This window comes from Oncorhynchus mykiss, chromosome 21 (genome assembly GCF_013265735.2).
Source record: "Oncorhynchus mykiss isolate Arlee chromosome 21, USDA_OmykA_1.1, whole genome shotgun sequence".
NCBI classification, from domain to species: Eukaryota; Metazoa; Chordata; class Actinopteri; order Salmoniformes; family Salmonidae; genus Oncorhynchus; species Oncorhynchus mykiss.
Genome location: NC_048585.1, coordinates 62142745 through 62158496, shown reverse-complemented (window position 1 = coordinate 62158496; position 15752 = coordinate 62142745). Strand labels below are relative to the sequence as shown.

Here is a 15752-nt window from a genome sequence, read left to right as displayed (position 1 = left end):
ACCATGGTATTACTGGAGACTGGGGGGATGACCATGGTATTACTGGAGACTGGGGGGATGACCATGGTATTACTGGAGAGAGGGGGATGACCATGGTATTACTGGAGACTGGGGGGATGACCATGGTATTACTGGAGACTGGGGGGATGACCATGGTATTACTGGAGAGAGGGGGATGACCATGGTATTACTGGAGACTGGGGGGATGACCATGGTATTACTGGAGACTGGTGGGGGGTGACCATGGTATTACTGGAGAGAGGGGGGGTGACCATGGTATTACTGGAGACTGGGGGGATGACCATGGTATTACTGGAGACTGGGGGGGGGGTGACCATGGTATTACTGGAGAGAGGTGGGGTGACCATGGTATTACTGGAGACTGGGGAATGACCATGGTATTACTGGAGACTGGGGGGATGACCATGGTATTACTGGAGAGAGTGGGATGGCCATGGTATTACTGGAGACTGGGGGGATGACCATGGTATTACTGGAGAGAGTGGGATGACCATGGTATTACTGGAGACTGGGGGGATGACCATGGTATTACTGGAGAGAGTGGGATGACCATGGTATTACTGGAGACTGGGGGGATGACCATGGTATTACTGGAGAGAGGGGGAGTGACCATGGTATTACTGGAGAGGGGGGGGGTGACCATGGTATTACTAGAGAGGGGGTCAGATGACCATGGTATTACTGGAGAGAGGGGGGGATGACCATGGTATTACTGGAGACTGGGGTTAATGACCATGGTATTACTGGAGAGAGGCGGGGATGACCATGGTATTACTGGAGAGAGGGGGATGACCATGGCATTACTGGAGACTGGGGGGCGGGGTGACCATGGTATTACTGGAGAGAGGGGGGGATGACCACGGTATTACTGGAGACTGGGGGGATGACCATGGTATTACTGGAGAGAGGGGGGGATGACCATGGTATTACTGGAGAGAGGGGGATGACCATGGCATTACTGGAGACTGGGGGGCGGGGTGACCATGGTATTACTGGAGAGAGGGGGGTGACAATAGTATTACTGGAGAGAGGGGGATGACCATGGTATTACTGGAGAGAGGGGGATGACCATGGTATTACTGGAGAGAGGGGGGTGACCATGGTATTACTGGAGAGAGGGGGATGACCATGGTATTACTGGAGAGAGGGGGATGACCATGGTATTACTGGAGAGAGGGGGGATGACCATGGTATTACTGGAGAGAGGGGGGGGGGTGACCATGGTGTTACTGGAGAGAGGGGGGGTGACCATGGTGTTACTAGAGAGAGGTGGGGGGTGGTGACCATGGTATTACTGGAGAGAGGGGGGGGTGACCATGGTGTTACTGGAGAGAGGGGGGGAGGGGGTGACCATGGTATTACTGGAGAGAGGGGGGGTGACCATGGTATTACTGGAGAGAGGGGGGGGGGTGACCATGGTATTACTGGAGAGGGGGGGTGACCATGGTATTACTGGAGAGAGGGGGATGACCATGGTATTACTGGAGAGAGGGGGGATGACCATGGTATTACTGGAGAGAGGGGGGGGTGACCATGGTGTTACTGGAGAGAGGGGGGGGTGACCATGGTGTTACTGGAGAGAGGGGGGGAGGGGGTGACCATGGTATTACTGGAGAGAGGGGGGGGGGGTGACCATGGTATTACTGGAGAGAGGGGGGGGTGACCATGGTATTACTGGAGAGAGGGGGGGGGGGTGACCATGGTATTACTGGAAGAGGGGGGGGTGACCATGGTATTACTGGAGAGAGGGGGGGGTGACCATTGTATTACTGGGGGGGGGGGGGGGGGGGGGGGGGGGGTGACCATGGTATTACTGGAGGGGGGGACGTCTCCAGTCGCCATGGTAATTTAACAGGCAGCAGATGTGTTTTAATGAGCCTCCACACCAAGGGATCAGTCTAGGGTGGAGGAGGGCTGTAGGTCAGAGTCCCAAATGATTCCCTATTCCCTATGTAGTGCACCATGACCCAATGGGTCCTCTTCAACAGTAGTGCACTATATAGGGAATAGGTTGCCTTTTGGGACTGTTTCCTCATGCATCTAACCACAGCTCCACGTCTGACAGTGATTATGCTAACAAGAGCTGGTGGGTGGGTGGGTGTGTGTGTGTGTGTGTGTGTGTTCTTACCTTCTCTCCTCTCCTGTAGTTATGAGTTACCAGGGATTCATGCTCTCAACTTCATCCTGCAAAGCTCTCTGGGAGGCGGTGGGGTGGCATCGATACGCTGTGACCCTCAGGTAATACACACACACACACACACACACACCATAACCCCTCACCTCTTTTCCCGTATCCCACAACCCCCTACTCCTTTCTCTCCTCTGTCCCTTTCCCCCGATTCCTCTCACCTTCTACCCATCACCTCTGACCTCTTAGGCCCACACTTCCCTCCTTCCTTACCTCCCTCCCTCCCTCTATCCTAATTCCCCCTTTCTTTTATCGTTAAACCCTTCCCCATTTCACCCCCCCCCCCTCTCCCTCCATTCCCCCTTTTCTCTGTCAGACCCCAGGCAGTGGTGAAAACAGCCATGTGAAGCCTTTTATTGGCCCACTAGAACTCACTAGAGTTATATCAAAGGGTTAAACACACACACACACACACACACACACACACAGACACACACACACACACACACACACACACACACACACACACACACACACACACACACACACACACACACACACACACACACACACACACACACACACACACACACACACACACACACACACGCAGGCAAAGACACAAACACACACACACACACACACACACACACACGCAGGCACAGACACAAACACACACACACACACACGCAGGCACAGACACAAACACACACACACACACACACACACAGACACGCGTTGTTTAGTCTATCAGTAAAAGGGTGAATTCTTAGTGAGATTTCTGCTAACACATGAACATAATTTAGTCCTGTAAGGCTTACAGTATAAAGGGGTTAAATCTCTCTCTCTCTCTCTTCCTCTCTGCTTTAGGGTAAAGCCTATGGTCAGATGCTGCTGGACCTCAAACTGACCGGCTTACCAGACCTCAAGTCTCTGGTCGACTGAGACGGGGAGAGAGAGAAAGACAGACAGAGAGAGAGAGAGAGAGGACAAATATATGAAGAAATATAGAGATGTATTGTTTGTCAATGGAGAATTGTCATGATGTATCCTGGCTACATACATTGATTCAGGGGTGGAAGAGAGGGCGTTATCTCTGTGTGTGGAGATAACTGCATCTCAAATGCACCCTATTCCCTATGTAGTGCACTACTTTAGACCAGAACCCTATGGAACCCTATTCCCTATGTAGTGCACTACTTTAGATCAGAGCCCTATGCCACCCTATTCCCTATGTAGTGCACTACTTTAGACCAGAACCCTATGGAACCCTATTCCCTATGTAGTGCACTACTTTAGACCAGAACCCTATGGAACCCTATTCCCTATGTAGTGCACTACTTTTGATGCTCTGTATCATTAAACGATGTGTCTATCTTACTGCTGTGACTCAGATCCGTTTGTGAAGATAATGCTCTGTATCATTAAACTATGTGTCTATCTTATTGTGCATTTGGACAGACAACCACTAAACTGACAGGAAGGAAGATACTGATGCTATATACCTTCTTCCTACTTCCTGTTGAAGGAGGATTCTGTTCCTTCCGGCTCACTTCCTGTTGAAGGAGGATTATGTTCCTTCTGGCTCACTTCCTGTTGAAGGAGGATTCTGTTCCTTCTGGCTCACTTCCTGTTGAAGGAGGATTCTGTTCCTTCTGGCCCACTTCCTGTTGAAGGAGGATTCTGTTACTTCCGGATCACTTGCTTCAACGTTGGACAGACGACATATTTCTAGATGGTACAAAGAGACAGAAGATGTTCTGAAACAAAGTTTAAAAAACGCTCCTTTGTTTTAGTTTCTCGTTTCAAAATATTCTTCCCAAGGACACAACAAGCTGAGTTTTAAAGGACAACATCTACCAAATGCATCCCAAATGGCACCCTATTCCCTATATAGTGCACTACTTTGGACTAGAGCCCTATGTGGGCTACATAGGGAATAAGATGCCATTTGGGATTTGGCCTATGTGTTTTCTACAGAGAGAACCACTGGTTGGGACAATACAACAATATCTGCTAGTGGCAGCTGTTTAGTTAACAACCCTTTCCACAACTGCCTGACTGTGATAAAGTGAAAAATCTGAGGCCCACACCTGACCCTGACCCGCTAATATAGAAAATGACCCTAACCCTAACCAGACCCTAACCCTAACCTGACCCGCTAATATAGAAAATGACCCTAACCCTAACCAGACCCTAACCCTAACCTGACCCGCTAATATAGAAAATGACCCTAACCAGACCCTAACCAGACCCTAACCAGGCCCTAACCAGACCCTAACCCTAACCAGACCCTAACCCTAACCTGACCCTAACCAGACCCTAACCCTAACCAGACCCTAACCTGACCCTAACCCTAACCAGACCCTAACCCCCACCAGACCCTAACCCCACCAGACCCTAACCAGACCCTAACCCTAACCTGACCCTAACCCTAACCAGACCCTAACCTGACCCTAACCCCCACCAGACCCTAACCCCACCAGACCCTAACCCCACCAGACCCTAACCAGACCCTAACCTGACCCTAACCCCCACCAGACCCTAACCCCTCCAGACCCTAACCCCACCAGACCCTAAACAGACCCTAACCTCACCAGACCCTAACCCTTACCAGACCCTAACCAGACCCTAACCTGACCCTAACCCCCACCAGACCCTAACCCCTCCAGACCCTAACCAAACCCTAACCAGACCCTAACCAAACCCTAACCCCTCCAGACCCTAACCCCACCAGACCCTAACCCCACCAGACCCTAACCCCACCAGACCCTAACCAGACCCTAACCCCCACCAGACCCTAACCAGACCCTAACCCCTCCAGACCCTAACCAAACCCTAACCAGACCCTAACCAAACCCTAACCCCTCCAGACCCTAACCCTAACCAGACCCTAACCCCCACCAGACCCTAACCAGACCCTAACCCCTCCAGACCCTAACCAGACCCTAACCAAACCCTGCCCTAGAAGACTAAATAAACTCTTGCTCAACAGAATGTCATTAAATCAATAGAATGAATGCTTCAACCTACAGTATACTGAACAAAAAGATAAACGCAAAATGTAATCAAAAGATCCCTGGAATGTTCCATTCTCTTCAATGTTGGGCCTACATTTGTTGACATCCCTGTTAGTGAACATTTCTCCTTCGCCAATAAAAATCCATCCTCCTGCCAGGTGTGGCATATCAAGAAGCTGATTAAACGGCATGATCATTACACATGTGCACCTTGTGCTGGGGACACTAAAATACCACTCATATCAATATGCTGATTAAACAGCATGATCATTACACATGTGCACCTTGTGCTGGGGACACTGAAATACCACTCAAATGTGCAGTTTTGACACAAAACAATGCCACATATGTCTCAAGTTTTGGGGGAGCGTGCATTTGGCATGTTGACTGCAGGAATGTCCACCAGAGATGATGCCATAGAATGTAATGTACATTTCTCTACCATAAGCCACCTCCAACGTCATTTTAGAGAATTTGGCAGTACGTCCAAACTGCCTCGCAACCGCAGACCACGTGTGACCCAGGACCACAGGCTTCTTCACCTGTGAGGTCGTCTGAGACCAGCCACAGACAGCCGATGAAACTGAGGAGTATTTATGTCTGTAATAAAGCCCTTTTGTTGGGAAAAGCAAATTATGATTGGCTGGGCCTGGCTCCCCAGTGGGTGGGTCTATAGCATGCAGTAGGCTAATGCCCACTGGTGAAACATATAAATCTACTTTAAAAAAACTTAAACAAAATACCACGGAATTGTATGTTCTAGGTCAATAACAATAAACGGCATCAGGAGACCACTTTTGAGGGCTTGAAAAAATGTAAGAACTGTAGTTTTTTTTAGTGTAGGTACCCATTAATTTAAATGTGCATAGAACTGACTCCCAGTTCTATTACAGTAAAGTCAGAATGACTCCCAGTTCTATTAAAGACAGAATGACTCCCAGTTCTATTACAGTATAGACATAATGACTCCCAGTTCTATTACAGTAAAGACAGAATGACTCCCAGTTCTATTAAAGACAGAATGACTCCCAGTTCTATTAAAGACAGAATGAATCCCAGTTATATTAAAAGCAGAATGACTCCCAGTTCTATTGCAGTATTATTCACTAGAATAATAGTGAAGACATCAAAACTTTGAAATAACACATATGGAATCATGTAGTAACCAAGAAAGTGTTAAACAAATCAAAATATATTTTAGATTCTTCAAAGTAGCCACCCTTTGGCTTAATGTCAGCTTTGCACACTCTTGGCATTCTCTCAACCACCTTCACTTGGAATTTTTTTCCAACAGTCTTGAAGGAGTTCCCACATATGCTGAGCACTTGTTGGCTGCTTTTCCTTCTCTCTGCAGTCCAACTCATCCCAAACCATTTCAATCGGGTTCAGGTCGGTGATTGTGGAGGCTAGGTCATCTGATGCAGCACTCAATCACTCTCCTTCTTGGTCAAACACCCCTTACACATCCTGGAGGTGTGTTGGGTGATTGTCCTGTTGAAAAACTAATGATAGTCCCACATCCCGCAAACCAGATGGGATGGCATTTCGCTGCAGAATGCTGTGGTAGCCATGCTGGTTAAGTGTGCCTTGAATTCTAAATAACTCACTGACAGTGTCACCAGCAAAGCACCATCACACCTCTTCCTCCATGCTTCACGGTTGGAACCACACTTGCGGAGATCATCCGTTCACCTACTCTGCATCTCACAAAGACAAGGCGGTTGCAACCAAAACTCTCAAATTAGGACTCATCAGACCAAAGGACAGATTTCCACCAGTCTAATGTCATTTTGCGTGTGTTTCTTGGCCAAAGCAAGTCTCTTCTTATTGGTGTCCTTTTAGTAGTGTTTTCTTTGCAGTAATTCGACCATGAAGGTCTGATTCACGTAGTCTCCTCTGAACAGCTGATATTGAGATGTGTCTGTTACTTGAACTCTGTGAAGCATTTATTTGGGCATTTATCTGGGGACCCATACCAGGCGGTGATGCAACCGGTCAGGATGCTCTCGAAGGTGCAGCTGTAGAACCTTTTGAGGATCTGGGGACCCATGCTAAATCTTTTCAGTCTCCTGAGGGGAAAAAGGTGTTGTCGTGCCCTCTTCACGACTGTCTTGGTGTGTTTGGACCATGATAGTTTGTTGGTGATGTGAACACCAAGGAAGTTGAAACTATAGACCCGCTCCACTACAGCCCTGTCGATGTGAATGGGGGAGTGTTTGGCCCTCCTTTTCCTGTAGTCCACAATCAGCTCCTTTGTTTCATGTTGAGGGAGTGGTTGTTGTCCTGGCACCATGCTGCCCCCTATAGGCTGTCTCTTCGTTGACGGTGATCAGGCCTACCACTGTTGTGTCTTCAGCAAACTTAATGATGGTGTTGGAGTCATTCTTGGCCGTGCAGTCGTGGATGAACAGGGAGTACAGGAGGGGACTGAGCACACACCCCTGAGGGACCCCCGATCAGTGTGGCAGATGTGTTGCTGCCTACCCTCACCACCTGGGGGACGGCCCATCAGGAAGTCCAGGATCCAGTTGCAGAGGGAGGTGTTTAGTCCCAGGATCCTTAGCTTAGTGATGAGCTTTGAGGGCACTATGGTGTTGAACGTTGAGCTGTAGTCAATGAACAGCATTCTCACGTAAGTGCTCCTTTTTTCCAGGTGGGAAAGGGCAGTATGGAGTGCGATTGAGATTGCATCATCTGTGGATCTGTTGGGGCGGAATGCAAATTGGAGTGGGTCTAGGGTTTCTGGGATGATGGTGTTGATGTGAGCCATGACCAGCCTTTCAAAGCACTTCATTGCTACTGATGTGAGTGCTACAGGGCGGTAGTCATTTAGGCAATCTTCAATCTTAGTTCTGTTTTGACACTGCCTGTTTGATGATTCGTCGCAGGGCATAGCAGGATTTCTTATAAGCGTTTGGATTAGTGTCCCGCTCCTTATAAGTGGCAGCTCTAGCCTTTAGCTCGGTGCGGATGTTGCCTGTAATCCATGGCTTCTGGTTGGGATTTGTACGTACGGTCACTGTGAGGACGACGTCGTCGATGCACTTATTTATGAAGCCGATGACTGAGGTGGTGTACTCCTCAATGCCATTGGATGAATCCAGGAACATATTCCAGTCTGTGCTGCAAAATAATCCTGTAGCATCCGCATCATCTGACCACTTCCATATTGAGCGAGTCACTGGTACTTCCTGCTTTAGTTTTAGCTTGTAAGCAGGAATCAGGAGGATAGAATTACAGTCAGATTTGTAAAATGGAGGGCGAGGGAGAGCTTTGGATGTGTCTCTGTGTGTGGAGTAAAGGTGGTCTAGGATTTGTTTTCCTCTGGTTGAACATGTGACATGCTGGTAGAAATTAGGTAAAACAGATTTAAGTTTGCCTGCATTAAAGTCTCCGGCCTCTAGGAGAGGCAATTCTGGATGAGCATTTTCTTGTTTGCTTATGGCCGTATACAGCTAGTTGAGTGCTGTCTTAGTGCTAGCATCGGTTTGTGCTGTTAAATAGACGGCTACGAAGAATATAGATGGAAACTCTCTTGATAAATAGTGTGGTCTACAGCTTATCATGAGGTACTCTACCTCAGGCGAGCAATACCTCAAGACTTCCTTAAATATTAGACATCGCACACCAGCTGTTATTGACAAATAGACACCCACCCCCACCCCTCATCTTATCAGACGTAGCTGTTCTGTCTTGCCGATGCACGGAAAACCCAGACAGTTCTATATTATCCGTGTCCTCGTTCAGCCACGACTCGGTGAAACATAAGTTATAATAGTTTTGAATGTCCCGTTGGTAGGATAGTCTCGAACGGAGATCATCCAGTTCATACCGACTGTCTCACAAGTCTCTATGCTTTGTGTGTGTGTGTGTGTGTGTCTGTGTGTGTGTGGTGTCAGTCATAAAGCCCTGGAGCTCATTAGCTGTCTCCAGTCTTTGACACAGGAAGTCCAGGACCAAAAGGTCCAGCTGTTGACAGGAGTGACAAGTTAAAAGGATTAAAAGGAGGAAGGCCAGTCAGAAAAGAGTGTGTGTGAGAGACAGATTGGTGTGTGAGTGTGAGACAGACCTGTGTGTGTGTGTGAGACAGATCAGTGTGTGAGAGACAGATCAGTGTGTGTGAGACAGATCAGTGTGTTTGTGGGACAGATTGTGTGTGTGTGTGTATGGGAGACAGATCGGTGTGTTTGTGTGTTAGACAGATCGTTGTGTGAGTGTGTTGGACAGATCGTTGTGTGAGTGTGTTAGACAGATCGTTGTGAGTGTGTTAGACAGATCGCTGTGTGAGTGTGTTAGACAGATCGTTGTGTGAGTGTGTTAGACAGATCGCTGTGTGAGTGTGTTAGACAGATCGCTGTGTGAGTGTGTTAGACAGATCGCTGTGTGAGTGTGTTAGACAGATCGTTGTGTGAGTGTGTTAGACAGATCGCTGTGTGAGTGTGTTAGACAGATCGCTGTGTGAGTGTGTTAGACAGATCGCTGTGTGAGTGTGTTAGACAGATCGTTGTGTGAGTGTGTTAGACAGATCGTTGTGTGAGTGTGTTAGACAGATCGTTGTGTGAGTGTGTTAGACAGATCGTTGTGTGAGTGTGTTAGACAGATCGCTGTGTGAGTGTGTTAGACAGATCGCTGTGTGAGTGTGTTAGACAGATCGCTGTGTGAGTGTGTTAGACAGATCGCTGTGTGAGTGTGTTAGACAGATCGCTGTGTGAGTGTGTTAGACAGATCGCTGTGTGAGTGTGTTAGACAGATCGCTGTGTGAGTGTGTTAGACAGATCGCTGTACAGATCGCTGTGTGAGTGTGTTAGACAGATCGCTGTACAGATCGCTGTGTGAGTGTGTTAGACAGATCGCTGTGTGAGTGTGTTAGACAGATCGCTGTGTGAGTGTGTTAGACAGATCGTTGTGTGAGTGTGTTAGACAGATCGCTGTGTGAGTGTGTTAGACAGATCGTTGTGTGAGTGTGTTAGACAGATCGCTGTGTGAGTGTGTTAGACAGATCGCTGTGTGAGTGTGTTAGACAGATCGCTGTGTGAGTGTGTTAGACAGATCGCTGTACAGATCGCTGTGTGAGTGTGTTAGACAGATCGCTGTGTGAGTGTGTTAGACAGATCGCTGTGTGAGTGTGTTAGACAGATCGTTGTGTGAGTGTGTTAGACAGATCGCTGTGTGAGTGTGTTAGACAGATCGTTGTGTGAGTGTGTTAGACAGATCGCTGTGTGAGTGTGTTAGACAGATCGCTGTGTGAGTGTGTTAGACAGATCGCTGTGTGAGTGTGTTAGACAGATCGCTGTGTGAGTGTGTTAGACAGATCGCTGTACAGATCGCTGTGTGAGTGTGTTAGACAGATCGCTGTACAGATCGCTGTGTGAGTGTGTTAGACAGATCGCTGTGTGAGTGTGTTAGACAGATCGTTGTGTGAGTGTGTTAGACAGATCGTTGTGTGAGTGTGTTAGACAGATCGCTGTGTGAGTGTGTTAGACAGATCGTTGTGTGAGTGTGTTAGACAGATCGTTGTGTGAGTGTGTTAGACAGATCGTTGTGTGAGTGTGTTAGACAGATCGCTGTGTGAGTGTGTTAGACAGATCGCTGTGTGAGTGTGTTAGACAGATCGCTGTGTGAGTGTGTTAGACAGATCGCTGTGTGAGTGTGTTAGACAGATCGCTGTGTGAGTGTGTTAGACAGATCGCTGTGTGAGTGTGTTAGACAGATCGCTGTGTGAGTGTGTTAGACAGATCGCTGTACAGATCGCTGTGTGAGTGTGTTAGACAGATCGCTGTACAGATCGCTGTGTGAGTGTGTTAGACAGATCGCTGTGTGAGTGTGTTAGACAGATCGCTGTGTGAGTGTGTTAGACAGATCGTTGTGTGAGTGTGTTAGACAGATCGCTGTGTGAGTGTGTTAGACAGATCGTTGTGTGAGTGTGTTAGACAGATCGCTGTGTGAGTGTGTTAGACAGATCGCTGTGTGAGTGTGTTAGACAGATCGCTGTGTGAGTGTGTTAGACAGATCGCTGTACAGATCGCTGTGTGAGTGTGTTAGACAGATCGCTGTACAGATCGCTGTGTGAGTGTGTTAGACAGATCGCTGTGTGAGTGTGTTAGACAGATCGTTGTGTGAGTGTGTTAGACAGATCGTTGTGTGAGTGTGTTAGACAGATCGCTGTGTGAGTGTGTTAGACAGATCGTTGTGTGAGTGTGTTAGACAGATCGCTGTGTGAGTGTGTTAGACAGATCGCTGTGTGAGTGTGTTAGACAGATCGCTGTGTGAGTGTGTTAGACAGATCGCTGTGTGAGTGTGTTAGACAGATCGCTGTGTGAGTGTGTTAGACAGATCGTTGTGTGAGTGTGTTAGACAGATCGTTGTGTGAGTGTGTTAGACAGATCGCTGTGTGAGTGTGTTAGACAGATCGCTGTGTGAGTGTGTTAGACAGATCGCTGTGTGAGTGTGTTAGACAGATCGCTGTGTGAGTGTGTTAGACAGATCGCTGTGTGAGTGTGTTAGACAGATCGCTGTGTGAGTGTGTTAGACAGATCGCTGTATGAGTGTGTTAGACAGATTGCTGTGTGAGTGTGTTAGACAGATCGCTGTGTGAGTGTGTTAGACAGATCGCTGTACAGATCGCTGTGTGAGTGTGTTAGACAGATCGTTGTGTGAGTGTGTTAGACAGATCGCTGTGTGAGTGTGTTAGACAGATCGTTGTGTGAGTGTGTTAGACAGATCGCTGTATGAGTGTGTTAGACAGATTGCTGTGTGAGTGTGTTAGACAGATCGCTGTGTGAGTGTGTTAGACAGATCGCTGTACAGATCGCTGTGTGAGTGTGTTAGACAGATCGTTGTGTGAGTGTGTTAGACAGATCGCTGTGTGAGTGTGTTAGACAGATTGTTGTGTGAGTGTGTTGGGGATAACTGAAAGGGATGATGACGGATGACATTTATCTCCCTTGAACTGCTCTGACTTCTCAACTTGTGTGTGTGTGATGCGTGGTTATATCCGCGGGTGGATTTAAGGTCATGAAATATTGTGTGAATGAAGGGCAGTTGGCTGGCTGGTTGAATAAAGAGAAAACGATACCTTATAAATGTCAAATAAACATCTAGAGGTTTTTCTTTCTTCATATCAGGCTATCTAACTAGATCTCACAGTCTCACGTCAGAAATGTTTCATCAATGTTGAAATTTCTAAGTTGTTGCAAACGTCACATTTCGAAGTAGGGTTATGTTTAGTTTAACTCTGAAAGGTTTAGCTAAGGGTTAAAGGTTAGGATGGTTTAGCTAAGGGTTAAAGGTTAGGATGGTTTAGCTAAGGGTTAAAGGTTAGGATGGTTTATCTAAGGGTTAAAGGTTAGGATGGTTTAGCTAAGGGTTAAAGGTTAGGATGGTTTAGCTAAGGGTTAAAGTTTGGGCTTAAAACAAAAATATCCAAAAACAACTTTCTATTGATAGATTTAAAAACGTACAACCTTTCAAATCAAAGGCAGATGTTTACGTCCATCCACCTTCCCCAACGCTCTGGCAAAACCGCCCTTTGTTACACCCCCCCCCCCCCCCCAGCCCAGGCCCTTTGTTTACACCCCCCCCCCCCCCCCCCAGCCCAGGCCCTTTGTTTACATCCCCCCCCCCCCCCCCCAGCCCAGGCTCTTTGTTACACCCCCCCCAGCCCAGGCCCTTTGTTACACCCCCCCCCCCCAGCCCAGGCCCTTTGTTTACACCCCCCCCCCCCAGCCCAGGCCCTTTGTTACACCCCCCCCCCCCCCCCAGCCCAGGCCCTTTGTTTACATCCCCCCCCCAGCCCAGGCCCTTTGTTTACATCCCCCCCCCAGCCCAGGCCCTTTGTTTACATCCCCCCCCAGCCCAGGCCCTTTGTTTACATCCCCCCCCAGCCCAGGCCCTTTGTTTACATCCCCCCCCAGCCCAGGCCCTTTGTTTACATCCCCCCCCAGCCCAGCCCAGCCCAGGCCCTTTGTTTACATCCCCAGCCCAGCCCAGGCCCTTTGTTTACACCCCCCCCCCCCCCAGCCCAGGCCCTTTGTTAAACCCCCCCCCCCCCAGCCCAGGCCCTTTGTTACACCCCCCCCCCCCCAGCCCAGGCCCTTTGTTACACCCCCCCCCCCCCCAGCCCAGGCCCTTTGTTACACCCCCCCCTCCCCAGCCCAGGCCCTTTGTTACACCCCCCCCTCCCCAGCCCAGGCCCTTTGTTACACCCCCCCCCTCCAGCCCAGGCCCTTTGTTACACCCCCCCCTCCAGGCCAGGCCCTTTGTTACACCCCCCCTCCCCAGCCCAGGCCCTTTGTTACACCCCCCCCTCCAGCCCAGGCCCTTTGTTACACCCCCCCCCCCCAGCCCAGGCCCTTTGTTACACCCCCCCCTCCAGCCCAGGCCCTTTGTTACACCCCCCCTCCCCAGCCCAGGCCCTGTGTTACACCCCCCCCCCCCAGCCCAGGCCCTTTGTTACACCCCCCCCCCCCCCCCCCCCCCCCAGCCCAGGCCCTGTGTTACACCCCCCCCCCCCCAGCCCAGGCCCTTTGTTACACCCCCCCCCCCCCCCCCAGCCCAGGCCCTTTGTTACACCCCCCCCTCCCCAGCCCAGGCCCTTTGTTACACCCCCCCTCCCCAGCCCAGGCCCTTTGTTACACCCCCCCCTTTACATCCCCCCCCAGCCCAGGCCCTTTGTTTACATCCCCCCCAGCCCAGGCCCTTTGTTTACATCCCCCCCCAGCCCAGGCCCTTTGTTTACACCCCCCCCAGCCCAGCCCCTTTGTTACACCATTTGTTCATGCCGATGACAACAACACCTAGAGGCTACATGACTATGGCCACTGAGAAAGACATCCTAATGGTGTCTCTTTTTCCTGGTTCACTGTGTTGTCTTTAGTAATGCTGGCTACCACTTTCCTGTGGGACTTAGTACTGTCTACAACTTTACTGTGGGACTGTCTACTACTTTACTGTGGGACTTATTCCCAACTACTACTTTACTGTGGGACTGTCTACTACTTTACTGTGGGACTGTCTACAACTTTACTGTGGGACCTCCTACTACTTTACTGTGGGACGTAGTACTGTCTACTACTTTACTGTGGGACTGTCTACTACTTTACTGTGGGACTGTCTACAACTTTACTGTGGGACTGTCTACAACTTTACTGTGGGACGTAGTACTGTCTACTACTTTACTGTGGGACGTAGTTCTGACTACTACTTTACTGTGGGACGTAGTTCCGTCTACTACTTTACTGTGGGATGTAGTACTGTCTACTACTTTACTGTGGGACTGTCTACTACTTTACTGTGGGACTGTCTACAACTTTACTGTGGGACTGTCTACAACTTTACTGTGGGACGTAGTACTGTCTACTACTTTACTGTGGGACGTAGTTCTGACTACTACTTTACTGTGGGACGTAGTTCCGTCTACTACTTTACTGTGGGATGTAGTACTGTGTACTACTTTACTGTGGGACTGTCTACTACTTTACTGTGGGACGTAGTAGTGTCTACTACTTTACTGTGGGACGTGGTACTGGCTACTACTTTACTGTGGGACTGTCTCCTACTTTACTGTGGGACTCTCTACTACTTTACTGTGGGACATAGTACTGTCTACTACTTTACAGTGGGACCGTCTACTACTTTACTGTGGGACGTAGTACTGTCTACTACTTTACTGTGGGACGTAGTACTGTCTACTACCTTACTGTGGGACGTAGTACTGGCTACTACTTTACTGTGGGACGTAGTACTGTCTACAACTTTACTGTGGGACGTAGTCCTGTCTACAACTTTACTGTGGGACGTAGTACTGTCTACAACTTTACTGTGGGACGTAGTACTGACTACTACTTTACTGTGGGACTAAATACCTCTACTACTTTACTGTGGGACTAAGTACTGCTGCTACTTTACTGTGGGACTAAGTACTTCTACTACTAGAGTGTGTTCTGTAGAACTCTAACAGTGAACAGAGTGTGTTCTGTAGAGCTCTAACAGTGAACAGAGTGTGTTCTGTAGAACTCTAACAGTGAACAGTGTGTGTTCTGTAGAACTCTACTAACAGTGAACAGAGTGTGTTCTGTAGAACTCTAACAGTGAACAGAGTGTGTTCTGTAGAACTCTAACAGTGAACAGAGTGTGTTCTGTAGAGCTCTAACAGTGAACAGAGTGTGTTCTATAGAACTCTAACAGTGAACAGAGTGTGTTCTGTAGAACTCTAACAGTGAACAGAGTGTGTTCTGTAGAACTCTAACAATGAACAGAGTGTGTTCTGTAGAGCTCTAACAGTGAACAGAGTGTGTTCTGTAGAACTCTAACAGTGAACAGTGTGTGTTCTGTAGAACTCTAACAGTGAACAGAGTGTGTTCTGTAGAACTCTACTAACAGTGAACAGAGTGTGTTCTGTAGAACTCTAACAGTGAACAGAGTGTGTTCTGTAGAACTCTAACAGTGAACAGAGTGTGTTCTGTAGAACTCTAACAGTGAACAGAGTGTGTTCTGTAGAACTCTAACAGTGAACAGAGTGTGTTCTGTAGAACTCTACTAACAGTGAACAGAGTGTGTTCTGTAGAACTCTAACAGTGAACAGA

At 48.7% G+C, this 15752-nt stretch overlaps 1 protein-coding gene across 1 annotated transcript in view; it reads left to right on the top strand.

Moving 5' to 3' along the window:
• lratb.1 (lecithin retinol acyltransferase b, tandem duplicate 1) overlaps positions 1-3529 on the top strand; it is a 60784-nt gene extending 57255 nt beyond the window's left edge. The window contains exons 19-20 of the mRNA XM_036958356.1: positions 2169-2259; positions 3020-3529. Of these exons, the coding sequence (XP_036814251.1) occupies positions 2169-2259; positions 3020-3094 (166 nt within the window). The 3' untranslated portion in view covers positions 3095-3529. The remainder of the gene's footprint in view (positions 1-2168; positions 2260-3019) is intronic.
• The last annotated feature ends 12223 nt before the right edge of the window (positions 3530-15752 follow it).